Genomic DNA, 14541 nt, shown 5'->3' with positions numbered 1-14541 from the left:
AACACCTTGACGTACAAGAAACATCACCTACCACAACACCTTGACGTACAAGAAACACCACCTACCACAACACCTTGACTGAGCTGCCTGATGTACTGACGCTTGGCTTCTTCCAGACACCTCTGACACCCCAGATCCAAGACCGGCACCCTGACGTCACGTCCGTTGATCCACGGCTTCGGTTGGTCGGGTGTGAGTGACGTCACTACCGGTCTGGGCCTGAACTTGAGCGAGCTCTCTATCAGCGATATGTCCATGGCCCCTAGCAGCGATATGTCCATGGCCTCTAGTAGCCCTCGGTATGGCGTCTACAACTTCGCCTGCACCGAACACGGCTCAACAGCGCAGAGCCATATAAAAAAACCAAATCTAAATGATATAATATATGTGGATTCATAGTTTATACTATAACCAATGTATACGATTTTAAATCCGTTACAAAACTGTGCTAGGCTTAATAATATTTTAAGACCTCAAGACTATTAGAGTTTTAAATTAATCTAATTAATTAGATATCTTTTTTTGTTCTCACCAACATACATTAAAACAATTATTTTACATAAAAATTTCTAACCAAGGCTATAAGACTACGAAAACAGCAAACATCGAACAACTATAAAACAACGCAAAATAATAATGTTTTAGAGTCTCTAAAGAGAAATATAAAGAGTAATGACAATTTTGACGTTGATAACCAAATGACGCTGACTATGTAAGAGGCTACTAATGTCTTTATTAATGCTGCTCATTAATTTTTTTTCTGTCTTTAGTTAATTATTTCATTTTCGACCTCTTTAATTTTTTTACTGTCATAATCATCATAAATTGTTTCAACCCAAATCGTCTTTGATTAATTGTTATATTTTTTTTTTCATTTTTATCACTGTAGGCCTACTTTTGACTCAGATTTGTGTGTGTGGCAAAATGTTAAGTGGTACCCAAGGAGGCTTGGCATAGTGCTTACCACACTAACCCCTTCATATGCCGGGGTCTTTGAAACAGAAAAACTCTACTTCGTCTACCCTGTCTTGGGGACGAAAAAAGAAGAAGATGATGATCAGGCATTTTTTCGCCCTCTCCCCACCCCTACCGAACGAAATGTAATTTATAAACAAAATATATACTTCAATAAGTGTCAGCCTTCCAGAATATAAGTACCCCCCCCCCTTCGAAAGTTTCAAGTGCCCGGTTAAAATCTGTCTGAAAGAAACACTGTCTGGAAAATATCTAGAACAAATCTGGAACGAATTTAGAAAGTATCTGGAGAACCAAGACTCTACACTGAACAAACCTAGAACCTAATCAGAACAAAACCCACAATTTTTCTGAAAAAAAAAATCAGAACTTAACTGGAACAACCCCAAAATTTTTCTAAAAAAAAAACCAACAATAACAAAAACAGAACTTAATGGAACAAACCCAGAAACCCAGAACAAATCCAGACCTAGCCACTTTGGTGCGGCACATCGGCTCATTACCCGGGCAGACAACAGCGCCACTTGAAAGCTGTTGTTCCAACAATCACTAGCGACCACGCGCCGCACATTAAACTTCACGGTTGAGTGACTTAAAAACCTTTTCTAATTATCGATGAAGTGCGCGGGTCATTATTTTTACCCGCTGGACTACACAATTAGGCCATTATTCTGCTCGATAGACCGAAAAATAAATGTGTTTACATGGAGATTGCTTACGTCACTGGTAAAGAACCGGATGTAAATTTCCACATTATTACCCATACAAAATATAATTTAAAAAAAAAAACCTTTACCTTTTTTCAGAAACTAAGTAGCGTGTACTAAAACAAATTGTAGCCATTCATTTAGGTACATTGATGACACGGAGTGCCTAATGCACGTCATTTTAAGCAGAGCTAAGGATGGTAGTATGTCACTAAAGATATTCAAGGTATTATTACAGCTTGTGAGAAATCGCACCAATTCATTATTCTATAACTTGTCGCTAGCGTGTTATAGAACTGTAAGTGACAGGCTTTGGCTCTTTTCTCACACTCTGAAAGACTCTGATACAATGACTACCAGGGGTGGACTGGCCCGCCGGTATAACAGGGAAAAATCTCGGTACCCCCAAGAAAAAAATTTCGATGAGCCCCAAGTAACAAATCCCAGTCGGCCTTCAGAAAAAAAAAATCTCGGTAAACCTACAGTAAAGTGCAGTAGTAATCTTGTTAATGTTTTGATTTTTAAAAAAATGATCTGTTTGTATTTCTCCGTTTTACTATTTTCATTCATTCATATCAAGGCGTAAAATTCAGGTTTTTATGTGGACAAAAAATTCACAATGAAAATTTCCATCTCAATTAGGGGCACCTTTAAAATGTACCGGTCTGTTACACACAACCAGTCCACCCCTGGTAACTACTCGCATTCTTTATAATGTAGGATACTTCTAATCCCGTCTTTACAACTAGCTTATCCGGCTATGATACATTGTTCTTATAGCCCAGTTTTTTGTCAACTTTTTAGTCAACACCGTCAAGAATTTTACGGGACTTAACGAAGTGGAATAATATACGCAGTCCACCTACAGATTAAGCTTAAGCCAGAGTCTATAGAGTACCTGACGCCTGGCCATGTAACCTTGTACATTCACTGGCCTTGGGTTGACCAGTCCTACATGTTTCTAGGTTTAGTATCTATGTGCGTATTTTTAGTTTTGTTTGATTTAATCTGATAGTCTAAATAGGTAGGCGATAAGGGGGTGGTTTTTTAAAATGTATTTGGCGCTCCCACAAACATCAGAACGAGGCTAAACTCCTACTGTAAACAGCACCCCCACCCTACACACACCTACTCAAATCCATCGTGTTCTTTTTTTAACCCACCTGTAGAAATTATGAACAAGATACCATAGAATCATAAACACATCCTGAACTAGACATTAGCGAGAAACACATCATGAACTAGACATTAGCGAGAAACACATCATGAACTAGACGTTAGCCAGCGTTCAGGGAGATGATCTACCGTTCACACGTCCAAATCCAAATCCAACACTTTGTTTAATCAGCTAACGTTAAATTTAGCTACCCACCAGTCTCTCATATAAAGCCTACACTCTCTACACAAGTTCTACACTATCTATACTAGTCCTATACTATATATTAACTTACGTTAACTTTGACTATCCACCAGTCTCTCATAAGTCCTACACAACCTATACAAGTCCTACACTATGTATACAATTCCTACACTATTTATTAACTTACCTTAACTATGACAACCCACCAGTCTTTTATCATCTCCACGTTGAACGATTGATTTTAACATCATAATTTACATGTGATTTGTAGGTTCGACGTCATGTTTTGTATTCCAATCACGCCAGCTCGTTACCAACATTGATTTCTGAACAACTCCATCTTCAATGACGTATCGCAGAAAATTACACAAAGGCACATAATTCACAAGGGGACGCAACTCACAATGACAACACACAATGGGCTTCAAACAACGGCTACAAGAATTTCTGCAAGAAAAAAATTGCACCCTCGGGCGACTGGCTGGGAAATGGCTTGAACAAAGCGACGGGAGATCGAACATAAATCATGTATCGATTGATTAGCCAAGTGATTGGATGACTTCTTACAATGGAATGCCATCATCTTCAGACTGGTGGGAGGCAGTGATAGACAGCACACCTTTTTATGGCAGTGACCACCTTTGTATGGCAGTGACAACCTTTGGATGTCAGTTACAGACAGACACATCTTTGTATGGCAGTTACAGACACACCTTTGTATGTCAGTAGCAGACAGCTAATTTTGATTTCCTTTAAGTCCCTTATAAACTGTGCTATCTTTGGTCTATATGGTTGAGGACATGATATGAAAGAACAATGAATGCTGAAGCCGATATATTTAAAACTAAGCCAAACATAAATCAAACAAAAACCAGATCCAAACCAAAATCAGACCAAAGCATAACAAATAAATTGATGAAAAAATACTTTTATTCAACATGGTAATATATCACAATGCCAAAAATAGTTTAAGTGTTGTTTTAAATAAGGCTCCTGGTTAATGACTGTTGATGTTGACACCACATCTTGGGACAATAAGTTTTAAAGGTAAATGTTACTGTAGTTTGTTCCAAACATTCGACTGGAGTTAGCCCTGTCAGATGATCTTATAAAATTAATTTGTATCATAAGGACTTTTACAGTATAACGAAATTAATTTTGATTATCTCTAGAATTTCAGGCCAACGGTCAATTTCTTACATCATGTTATATAATATTTGAGTTGACTGAAGAAAGTGCTTATCTGATTCCCTACACAATTTAAAAATTATCCCATCATATCCCCATACTGTCTCATCATATCCCCATACTGTCCCATCATATCCCCATACTGTCCAGCACATCATAGCCCCATACTGTCCCATCATATACCCATACTGTCCCATCATATCCCCATACTGTCCCATCATAACCCCCTACTGTCCCATCATAGCCCCATACTGTCCCATCATAGCCCCATACTGTCCCATCATATCCCCATACTGTCCAGCACATCATAGCCCCATACTGTCCCATCATATCCCCATACTGTCCAGCACATCATAGCCCCATACTGTCCCATCATATCCCCATACTGTCCCATCATAGCCCCATACTGTCCCATCATATCCCCATACTGTCCCATCATAGCCCCATACTGTCCCATCATAGCCCCATACTGTCCCATCATAGCCCCATACTGTCCAGTTCTCGAGACATCTGACAGGCGGCACAGGGTGTGCAACAAGTCGTCATCAGGCAGTCAGAACATATGGAACCCTGCAACATATACAAGTGATACTACAGCATATGGGACACTGACACACAAACAAGGCAGACTACAACACATGGGACATGCAACATATACAAGGGAAATTACAACATATGGAACATGCAAGATGTACAAGTGATACTACAACATATGGAACCCTGCAACACATACAAGTGATACTACAACATATAGAACATGCAACATATACAAAGGAGACTACAAGAGAACATATGGAATCCTGCAACATATACAAGGGAGATTACAACATATGGGACACTGCAACATATACAAGGGAGACTAGAGCATATGAGACTCTACAACATAATTATACAAGGAAGACTTCAACATATGGGACACTGCAACATATACAAGGGAGACTTCAACATATGGGACACTGAAACTCATACAAGGGAGACTAGAGCATATGAGACTCTACAACATAATTATACAAGGAAGACTTCAACATATGGGACACTGCAACATATACAAGGGAGACTTCAACATATGGGACACTGAAACTCATACAAGGGAGACTAGAGCATATGAGACTCTACAACATAGTTATACAAGGAAGACTTCAACATATGGGACACTGCAACATATACAAGGGAGACTTCAACATATGGGACACTGAAACTCATACAAGGGAGACTAGAGCATATGAGACTCTACAACATAATTATACAAGGAAGACTACAACATATGGGACACTGCAACACATACAAGGGAGACTACACAATAAAATACATAATTTTATTTTCCCGCGTTACTTCCCTTTCCCATTCGAACACTTAACTATCATGTTCTAGAAAACTTATATAAAATCCCAATTACTTTGATGCCTCCCATGGTGCGTAGCTTAGTTCTGAGTGCGGTGAATCCTCCAGGTATGACCCAGGTAACGAAGGCACATTCGTCCAGTCTGTTAGAGATCCGGCATAAGAGGAGGGGGAGGCAGGAAATTCCACACATACCTGAGGAATAGATGGCTAAAGGTCTGGAGAAAGAAACAAATAATCTAAACAGATGAAAATCTCTTTTGGTTAATGTACTCTTATTGAACTAACTCGATGTTTGATAGCAAAGAGACGAAATTCTGAAGAGCTAATGGTCTAAACAGACCAGTGTCTTAAAGGCGATTGGTGAAATAAGTTTTCTAGCAATTATCTTAGACCTCATGTAGAATACAGACACCAAACTAAATACTCAGCCTGTCATATCCTATCAACAAATAGAAACCTCAGACAGCATGTCAGACTCTAGCACCAAACCAATCTCTACCCAGACCTGTCAGAATTCAGGGGCTACAACTCACAGCTTGTGATGTCGTTCAAGCAGGAGCAGATCCCAGAGTTCCAGTCTCTCGTCTGCAGCTTGTCCTTGCTGACGAGTACCAGGGTGTTGCCCGTCCCTCCCCCCGCCCCCACCATGACTGTGTTGTTTATCATGTTCATGTTGTTCATGGGGATGGCCTGGGGTTGGATGACGTAAGGTACCCCTGGCTGGGGTTGTTGGGGTTGTGGTTGGACCACGTAAGGCATGCCCTGCTGAGGTGGTTGTTGGTGGTACTGTAGAGGTCAATAGAAAGTTTTATAAGGGCAGTGTTGATAGCAGCATTTTAACAAAAACAATACACTAGTTTTATAAGGGCAGTATTGTTTATAACATTCTAACAAGGACAACACAATAGTTTTATAAGGGCAGTATTGTTTATAACATTCTAACAAGGACAACACAATAGTTTTATAAGGGCAGTATTGTTTATAACATTCTAACAAGGACAACACAATAGTTTTATAAGGGCAGTATCTATCCGATGGGGGTGGGGGGGGGGGTAGGGGAAAGGAGGGGGTGGGGGTTATCGTCCTTAACGAGATACTGATAGTGTTTTAAAAAGCAAATATATTCAGTGGCAGCATGGGTACAGTAGAATTCACAAATTATGAATTACTGAAAAGTAGAAAATAAAACAACTAAATAGCGGCGTATGATACGCTGCGGGTCGGCTCGTTGTTTATAACATTCTAACAACGACGACACAATAGTTTTAAAGGCAGTATTGGCTCTAGCTGCTAGGTAACTCCTCGGGTACATTTGTTAGGAGTAAAGTTGGATGTGGTAAGAGATTCTGAAGTTTTTTGTTGTATGTATAAAGTTCGAAATTGTAAGAGAAACTGAAGTTTTGTGTTGTTGTATGTGTAAAGTTTGAAATTGTAAGAGACAGTGGCGTAGCCAGGATCGTCTCAAAGGGGGGGGGGGGGGTTCCAATTTTTACCCGGGGACAAACTTTCGATTTGCACCCCCCCTCAAACTTTCGATTTGCACCCCCCCCCTTCAAACTTTCGATTTGCACCCCCCCCCCCCCTCAAACTTTCGATTTGCACCCCCCCCCCCTCAAACTTTCGATTTGCACCCCCCCCCTCAAACTTTCGATTTGCACCCCCCCCCCCCCTTCAAACTTTCGATTTGCACCCCCCCCCCCTCATACTTTTTATATATACCGAGGGGTCTATGGGGGGGGTTATGACCCCCCCCCCCTAACCCCCCCCCTGCCTACGCCACTGGTAAGAGATACTGAAGTGTTGTGTTATTATATGTGTAAAGTTTGAAATTATAAGAGATACTGAAGTTTTGTGTTGTTATATGTGTAAAGTTGGAAGTGGTAAAAGATACTGAAGTTTTGTGTTGTTGTATGTGTAAAGTTGGAAGTGGTAAAAGATACTGAAGTTTTGTGTTGTTGTATGTGTAAAGTTTGAAATTGTAAGAGATACTGAAGTTTTGGGTTGTTATATTAAATTATGTGTAAAGTTTGAAATTATAAGAGATACTGAAGTTTTGTAATGTTGTATGTGTAAAGTTTGAAATTGTAAGAGATACTAAAGTTTTGTGTTGTTGTATGTGTAAAGTTTGAAATTGTAAGAGATACTGAAGTTTTGTGTTGTTATATGTGTAAAGTTTGAAATTGTAAGAGATACTGAAGTTTTGTGTTGTTGTATGTGTAAAGTTTGAAATTGTAAGAGATACTGAAGTTTTGGGTTGTTGTATGTGTAAAGTTTGAAATTGTAAGAGATACTGAAGTTTTGTGTTGTTATATGTGTAAAGTTTGAAATTGTAAGAGATACTGAAGTTTTGTGTTGTTGTATGTGTAAAGTTTGAAATTATAAGAGATACTGAAGTTTTGTAATGTTGTATGTGTAAAGTTTGAAATTGTAAGAGATACTGAAGTTTTGTGTTGTTATATGTGTAAAGTTGGAAGTGGTAAGGGATAATAACATTAACAGCAAGTTTTAGGTGTATTTTAGGTCGATAAAAAGTAAACAGAAATAGTTTAATAAGGGGCATATTGGCAGTTCATATATAGCTGATAGTGAACTCTTAGTAAACATTTGATACATTGTTTTGGGAAACTCAATAAAACTAAATGAAGTAATCGTGTAAACACTAAGTACAATCTGTTATCAACAAAAACCGGATTAAAAACTAACTAACCATTGTATAAAATAGTACAGAGTCTGGTAGGTATTCAATACCCTCGGAAAATGTCCAAATCCAAAGATCCAGTGTCCTCAGTAAATGTCGTGTCTCTTCTGCGGAACACACCTGACCTGGTACCATGTGTGTTACCGGCCCGACACACCTCCATGATTTCCTACTCACAGATCAGAGTCAGTCAACCATACCCGTCACCAGTCATACAATCAAACACTTCATCATTTGGCTATTTCAAACAACAACAACATCCTTAAGACATTTTCAACAGACTTTCTTAAGTTCACCCTATCACTTGTTAACCCTAACACAGCTATGTAAACACTAAGAAAATATTTGATGCCTTCTGTTTATTGTGTTGGATTGTGTATAAGAATACAATACAGGCACAACAACACGGTATTCAGATCTGCTAAACACAAAGGACACAGTGACAATTTGACGTCAATGTAACTTGATTACAAGGACACCAATGTGTAAACGTTCACTTTCGTCTTTCTGTGTTTGGGTCGGCGTGGTCGAGTCGGTAAAGCTCATGGTTGCGAAACCGAAAAGTTCGAACCCTCGGGCAGATGAGGCTCGTTAGCTGATGACAGCCACTCTTCTAGGAGAGACAACTCCAAAATCATACAACTACTGTCCTGTAGTTTGTTCTTGGTTGGACAAAGGCTATGGAAGCAAATCATAAAAGAAAAGCAGGCTGAAATCGGAGTCAATGGCCCCAATGGCTCATAACCAGTTGGCACGTATACTTAATTGTGTTGGAGGGGATGTCTTCCAATAATAAATTAAGAACGAACAAGATCTTCCTGAACCACACCTCAACATTATAAAATAAAGCCATATCCCACCGTAATTATTACACGTATAATACCACAATTTTATTCCACGTACACACAAAATAGATGTACCAAATCCCACCATTAAAATAGCATACCCATCATTTAATGATTACCTTTTTAGTACCACCATTACATTATAACACAGCAAAATACCCTTGCCTTATAATACTACATCGCACCTTTACTATTACCTGCATAATATCACCATTATTTATAAACACCACATCCCGAAATTACCTACACACACAACATCCCACTATTACATACCCACACCAGATCCCACTATTACCTACACACACCACATCCCACTATTACCTACACACCACATCCCTCTATTACCTACACACAACTCATCCCACTATTACCTACACACATCACATCCCAATATTACCTAAACACCACATCCCACTACTTCATACACACACAACATCCCACTATTACCTACACACAACTCATCCCACTATTACCTACACACACCACATCCCACTATTACCTACACACAACTCATCCCACTATTACCTACGCACACCACATCCCACTATTACCTACACACACCACATCCCACTATTACCTACACACCACATCCCACTATTACCTACACACCAGATCCCACTATTACCTACACACACCACATCCCACTATTACCTACACACCACATCCCTCTAGAACCTACACACCACATCCCACTATTACCTACACACAACTCATCCCACTATTACCTACACACACCACATCCCACTATTACCTACACACACCACATCCCACTATTACCTACACACACAATATCCCACTATTACCTACACACCCCACATCCCACTATTACGTACACACACCACATAGTACTACTACCTACCCACACCACACCCCACTACTACCTACCCACACCACATCCCACTATTACACACACACCACATCCCACTATTACCTACACACACCACATCCCACTATTACCTACACACCACATCCCACTATTACCTACACACCATATCCCACTATTACCTACACACCACATCCCACTATTACCTACACACCACATCCCACTATTACCTACACACACCACATCCCACTACTACCTACACACCACATCCCACTATTACCTACACACCACATCCCACTATTACCTACACACCACATCCCACTATTACCTACACACCACATCCCACTATTACCTACACACACCACGTCCCACTAATACACACACCACATCCCACTATTACCTACACACACCACATCCCACTATTACCTACACACACCACACTACCACTTTCCCCCCCACACGCACACCACCACACTACCACTTCCTTCCATCCCCCACACACACCACACTTCCACTACCCACACACCACACTACCACTTCCCACACACCACACTACCACTACCTGTGTACCGTAACCTCGCACTTTATAACCAACACGTGCAATCATCCCTCTTTCATCGATCTGTGATCACGTGTTTCCCGGATGTGTACTCTCTCATCATGACATGATTGGCAGCCAAAGGAGGAGGGGGCGTTGTAGAAAATAATCCCGGTATCATTTTCCTCAACTTTGCTTCATTGCCGATGTGAAGGGACACAACTCACCTTAAAGTTCTATCTCATCAAGGGAAACAACTCACGTAAAGTTGGCCCTTTAGGATCACACTGGATTTCGGACTTCAAGAAACATAGATTTTATCTTCCAACCTAAATATGGTAAAATGTTATTCTTTATAAATATATTATTTTGCCCGCAGTCATAAAGCATGCTCAATGAATAAAATATTTATAACTGCATATTAGTCTAAACGTATTACGTTTCAATTAACTGTAGTTTAATAATACGTATCGAGTTTCATAATGTTAATGATAATTAAAACTTCAATAACGTCACAAATTTTAATAGTATTGTGTGAAAAAAAAAAAAAATAGTATTGTGTGAACAATCAGCCCACCACTCACGCCGAGAAAAAAAAATCCCTTGAATCATCATTTAATTACACATTTGCCTTTTCAGTTTCAGGTTGGTACTTTTATTATTATTTTTTCTTTATATTTAGACGTTTTGTATTAGATCTATGTATAAGTAAACCATCTTTAAATGAATGAAAGCAGGCTACAAGTAAGAAAGAAATATTACTATTGTAAATCTGTATCAGTCCTCACAAGCCGATGATGAAAACTGTAATACTTAAGCGAACACACAACTGACGCTATAAATTACGTGTCTGAGGCGAAAAAAAAAAAAGAATCCACTAAAATAGCCCGGCCCGTCATTGGTGTGGAGACTAGCATTAAATATATGAACAGTGAAGCTTTTGTTAAAGTTTATGGAGATAAGCCTGTGTGGTTTCATTACAGGAGAAATCATAAAGGTCGAATTCCCCCAAGAACCAGAAAGAATTGCATTAGAAATGGTCACATAGACACAGCAAGTCCCTGTCCTATTTGTCGAGATGAATATCTCAAAAACTCTAAACTGCTGGAGCAGTTCATATCACCTTACACAGGAGAAATTTTGGATTCCCGGCAAATTGGCTTGTGCCAAAAACAGCATAAAACATTGTTGGTTGAAATATTTAAGGCTTGGGATGGAGGTGAAGTTGAAGCACCTATTCCCTTCCGTACATATAACTATGATGATTACAAGAGCTGAAACATTTATTACAAGTTTATTTACAATTAAATCTGTGTACTATAAATCAAATAATTAATAAAGTATAAAACAAAGCTAAAAAAAAAATTAATAGTAGTGTGTGATCTATTAATCATAAGCAATATATCGTCTATATCTGCTAGTGCTGACACGATTTATTAACACGGGCCACAGAAATTATTTTGGCTTATTTGATACAAAAAAAAAAAAAAAAAAACGACTATTATAACTTTGGCTTCGTAAGAGTGATTCCCATCTAATGACAGCTACAATGATCATATGCGCAACTTCTCCCAATCAAATATCATGCTCCGATTTTATTGATTATCTCCCTTTTAATTACCATTTTGAAAAAAAATAATTGAATGTTATTCTTAGCCGTGTGTAAACATTAATTACGGCAGAGTGAATGAGTTATTGAACTCTTAACAGAGAAGTTCGTCTGTATTTGTACACATTTTAAAGAAACTAGATCTATTTTTTGTGTACTTGATCTATCTTGTGGGAACTAGATCTATCTTATGGGTACTAGATCTATTTTGTGTGTACATGATCTATTTTTTGTGTACTTGATCTATTTTTTGAGTACTTGATCTATCTTGTGGGAACTAGTTCTATCTTATGGGTACTAGATCTATTTTGTGTGTACTTGATCTATTTTGTGTGTACTTGATCTATTTTTTGTGTACTAGATCTATCTTGTGTGTACTAGATCTATCTTGTGTGTGCTTAGATTTATCTTGTGTGTACTAGATCTATCTTGTGTGTACTAGATCTATCTTGTGTGTACTAGATCTATCTTGTGTGTTCAAAGCTTTGTTCAAATCCCTCATGATGAGATAAAAAAGCCACGATTTAGCCTCCACAGTTTGTTTATATTTTTGTGTTTGTGTAAGGGAATAATGTAAGCGGGCGTGTAAGAGGATGGCAGGATCTGATGCCGACAGAGCACGAGAGGCTAAAGGTTAATGGCTGACATTTGAGTGACATTTGTCTGAATTGTTACATTTTTACCTACGTGTGTGTTGATGTTATTGATTATGTGTGTGTGTGTGTGTGCGTGTGTGTGTGTTGATGTTAGATGTGTGCGTCTAAGCATGTGTAAGTAGACCTATGTGACTGTCGGTTTGTGTGTGCGTGTGTTGATGTGTGCGTCCAAGCATATGTAAAAGAAAACTTATGTGACTGTCGGTTTGTGTGTGTGTGTGTGTGTGTTTGCTAATACTTAATGTGCACATCTAATCTTATGTAAGTAGGCTACGTGTGTAACTGCGAGTGCATATCAGAGCGTGTGAGTATGGATGTTAAACATGCCTGCCTCGTGTGTATGTGTGTATCTCCGTGTACGTGTGTCTACAGATGTGCTACTCAGCCCCCTTGAGTGTGTCACACGACACGACTGTAGGTGGTCACTCCGTGATTTAGGTTTGCTGTCGACTTGAACTGCCTCGCTCTGAGTTTCACCAACCTTGGCTATTTATAGCTATACGCGCGCTGGGGAGTGGGGAAAAAACAACAACAACAGCGAATCAGCTGGGTTCATCCGTCATCCAACTAAACAAAGACTACCCGATCGATTAAGGTCGTCTGACGGTCACGTGATCGGGACTTGATCCTTATCTTTGTGCTCAACATGTTTTGTGATTCCCACTGACACTGTGCTACTGCGCATGCGCGAAACAGCAGCGGAAAACCCGAATTCGCATGCGGAAAACAGGTTTCTGAGTTTTTAGTTATAATTTTTTTTTCTTACGAAAATATAAACAACGACTCAACGGCTCTTCTACAACCACACGAAATCTCAAATCCAAGTGGCTTTCTTCCGTCTACATCTTTCGTCATACGGGGTCACAGCATTGTGCTCAGTGTTTCTTCCAGACTTTTTTCTCCGGGGGAGGGGGTGAGTGGGGGTTGGACTAATGTTTCCGGGGGGGGGGGGGGGGGGCATGGGTAAAAGTATATATATATATTTTTAGCGCAATTTCCATACGGACAATTGAGATTATTAACTCGTCATTTCTGGATGGATGTGCGCAGCTTTAAGTCGTATCTCCTCCTTAACGAAGCAATATCGAGGACTAGTTCCAAAAGCAAATATGTTAAGCGATTTCCGAGGATGATTGTGGGCCAAAAAATGCCCGAAATTCCTTCCTGGATTTGCCGGAAAAGCAAAAAAACCTCGAAAAATGCAGTTTTTGGCACACATATCTCGGCAACCAGACCACTTAGCGACTTGAAACATTTACCAATCGATTCCTGCCATAATTTAGAACAATATTGCCGAAGAAAATTTTCAAAAATATTCTTTCGTTCGGTCACAAAAAATTAATTAAGGAAATTGCGCTTAAATTGTCACTAGACTTTTTATTAACTTGTTTTTATATCAATTCAATTTCGTTCGGGGAGGGGGGGGGGGGGCGAAGAGATGCCTGGAAAAAAACTCTGTTAATCCGTTTTGAATTTATTTTAAATACATTCTTCAGATAATTAGTGGAAAAACGTTGATTAAAACGAACTTGGGCTTGACAAATTAATATTCTAGATAACAATAGTAGTAATAAATGATAACAAATGTAGAATAAAACTTTATTTTAAAAATGGTAATCATTTTGCGTTTAACGAAAGTATGGCAAGACTTTAAATGTTATAATATGATATACCTACATGTATTTCTATACGCTTCTGATTACATCTTGAAAAGTTTTTTAAATAGAGGCCTAGAAAAAAAAGTAGGTTATCTAAGTTAAAGGAACGAAACCAAATCAACAATTGTTATGGGTCGGAG

General features: G+C 39.1%; 2 protein-coding genes across 2 annotated transcripts; one reads left to right on the top strand and one right to left on the bottom strand.

Moving 5' to 3' along the window:
* Positions 1–4435: 4435 nt before the first annotated feature.
* LOC131951810 (uncharacterized) lies at positions 4436–8419 on the bottom strand. The gene is made up of 4 exons (XM_059314211.1): positions 8282–8419; positions 6108–6360; positions 5627–5766; positions 4436–4800 (listed from the first exon to the last, which is right to left on the bottom strand). The coding sequence occupies exons 1-4, from the start codon at positions 8405–8407 to the stop codon at positions 4708–4710; spliced, it is 612 nt and encodes a 203-aa protein (XP_059170194.1). The 5' UTR covers positions 8408–8419; the 3' UTR covers positions 4436–4707.
* Positions 8420–11402: 2983 nt separating this feature from the next.
* Positions 11403–11756, top strand: LOC131951788 (small ribosomal subunit protein mS40-like). Its single transcript, XM_059314181.1, has one exon. It carries the CDS (start codon positions 11403–11405, stop codon positions 11754–11756), a length of 354 nt encoding a protein of 117 aa, XP_059170164.1.
* Positions 11757–14541: the final 2785 nt, after the last annotated feature.

The sequence above is a fragment of the Physella acuta genome, unplaced genomic scaffold (assembly GCF_028476545.2).
Source record: "Physella acuta isolate Inbredline_101_S28 unplaced genomic scaffold, ASM2847654v3 ptg000829l, whole genome shotgun sequence".
NCBI classification, from domain to species: Eukaryota; Metazoa; Mollusca; class Gastropoda; family Physidae; genus Physella; species Physella acuta.
Note: the sequence above shows the minus strand (reverse complement) of the source record. Positions and strands in the feature narration are given on the sequence as shown.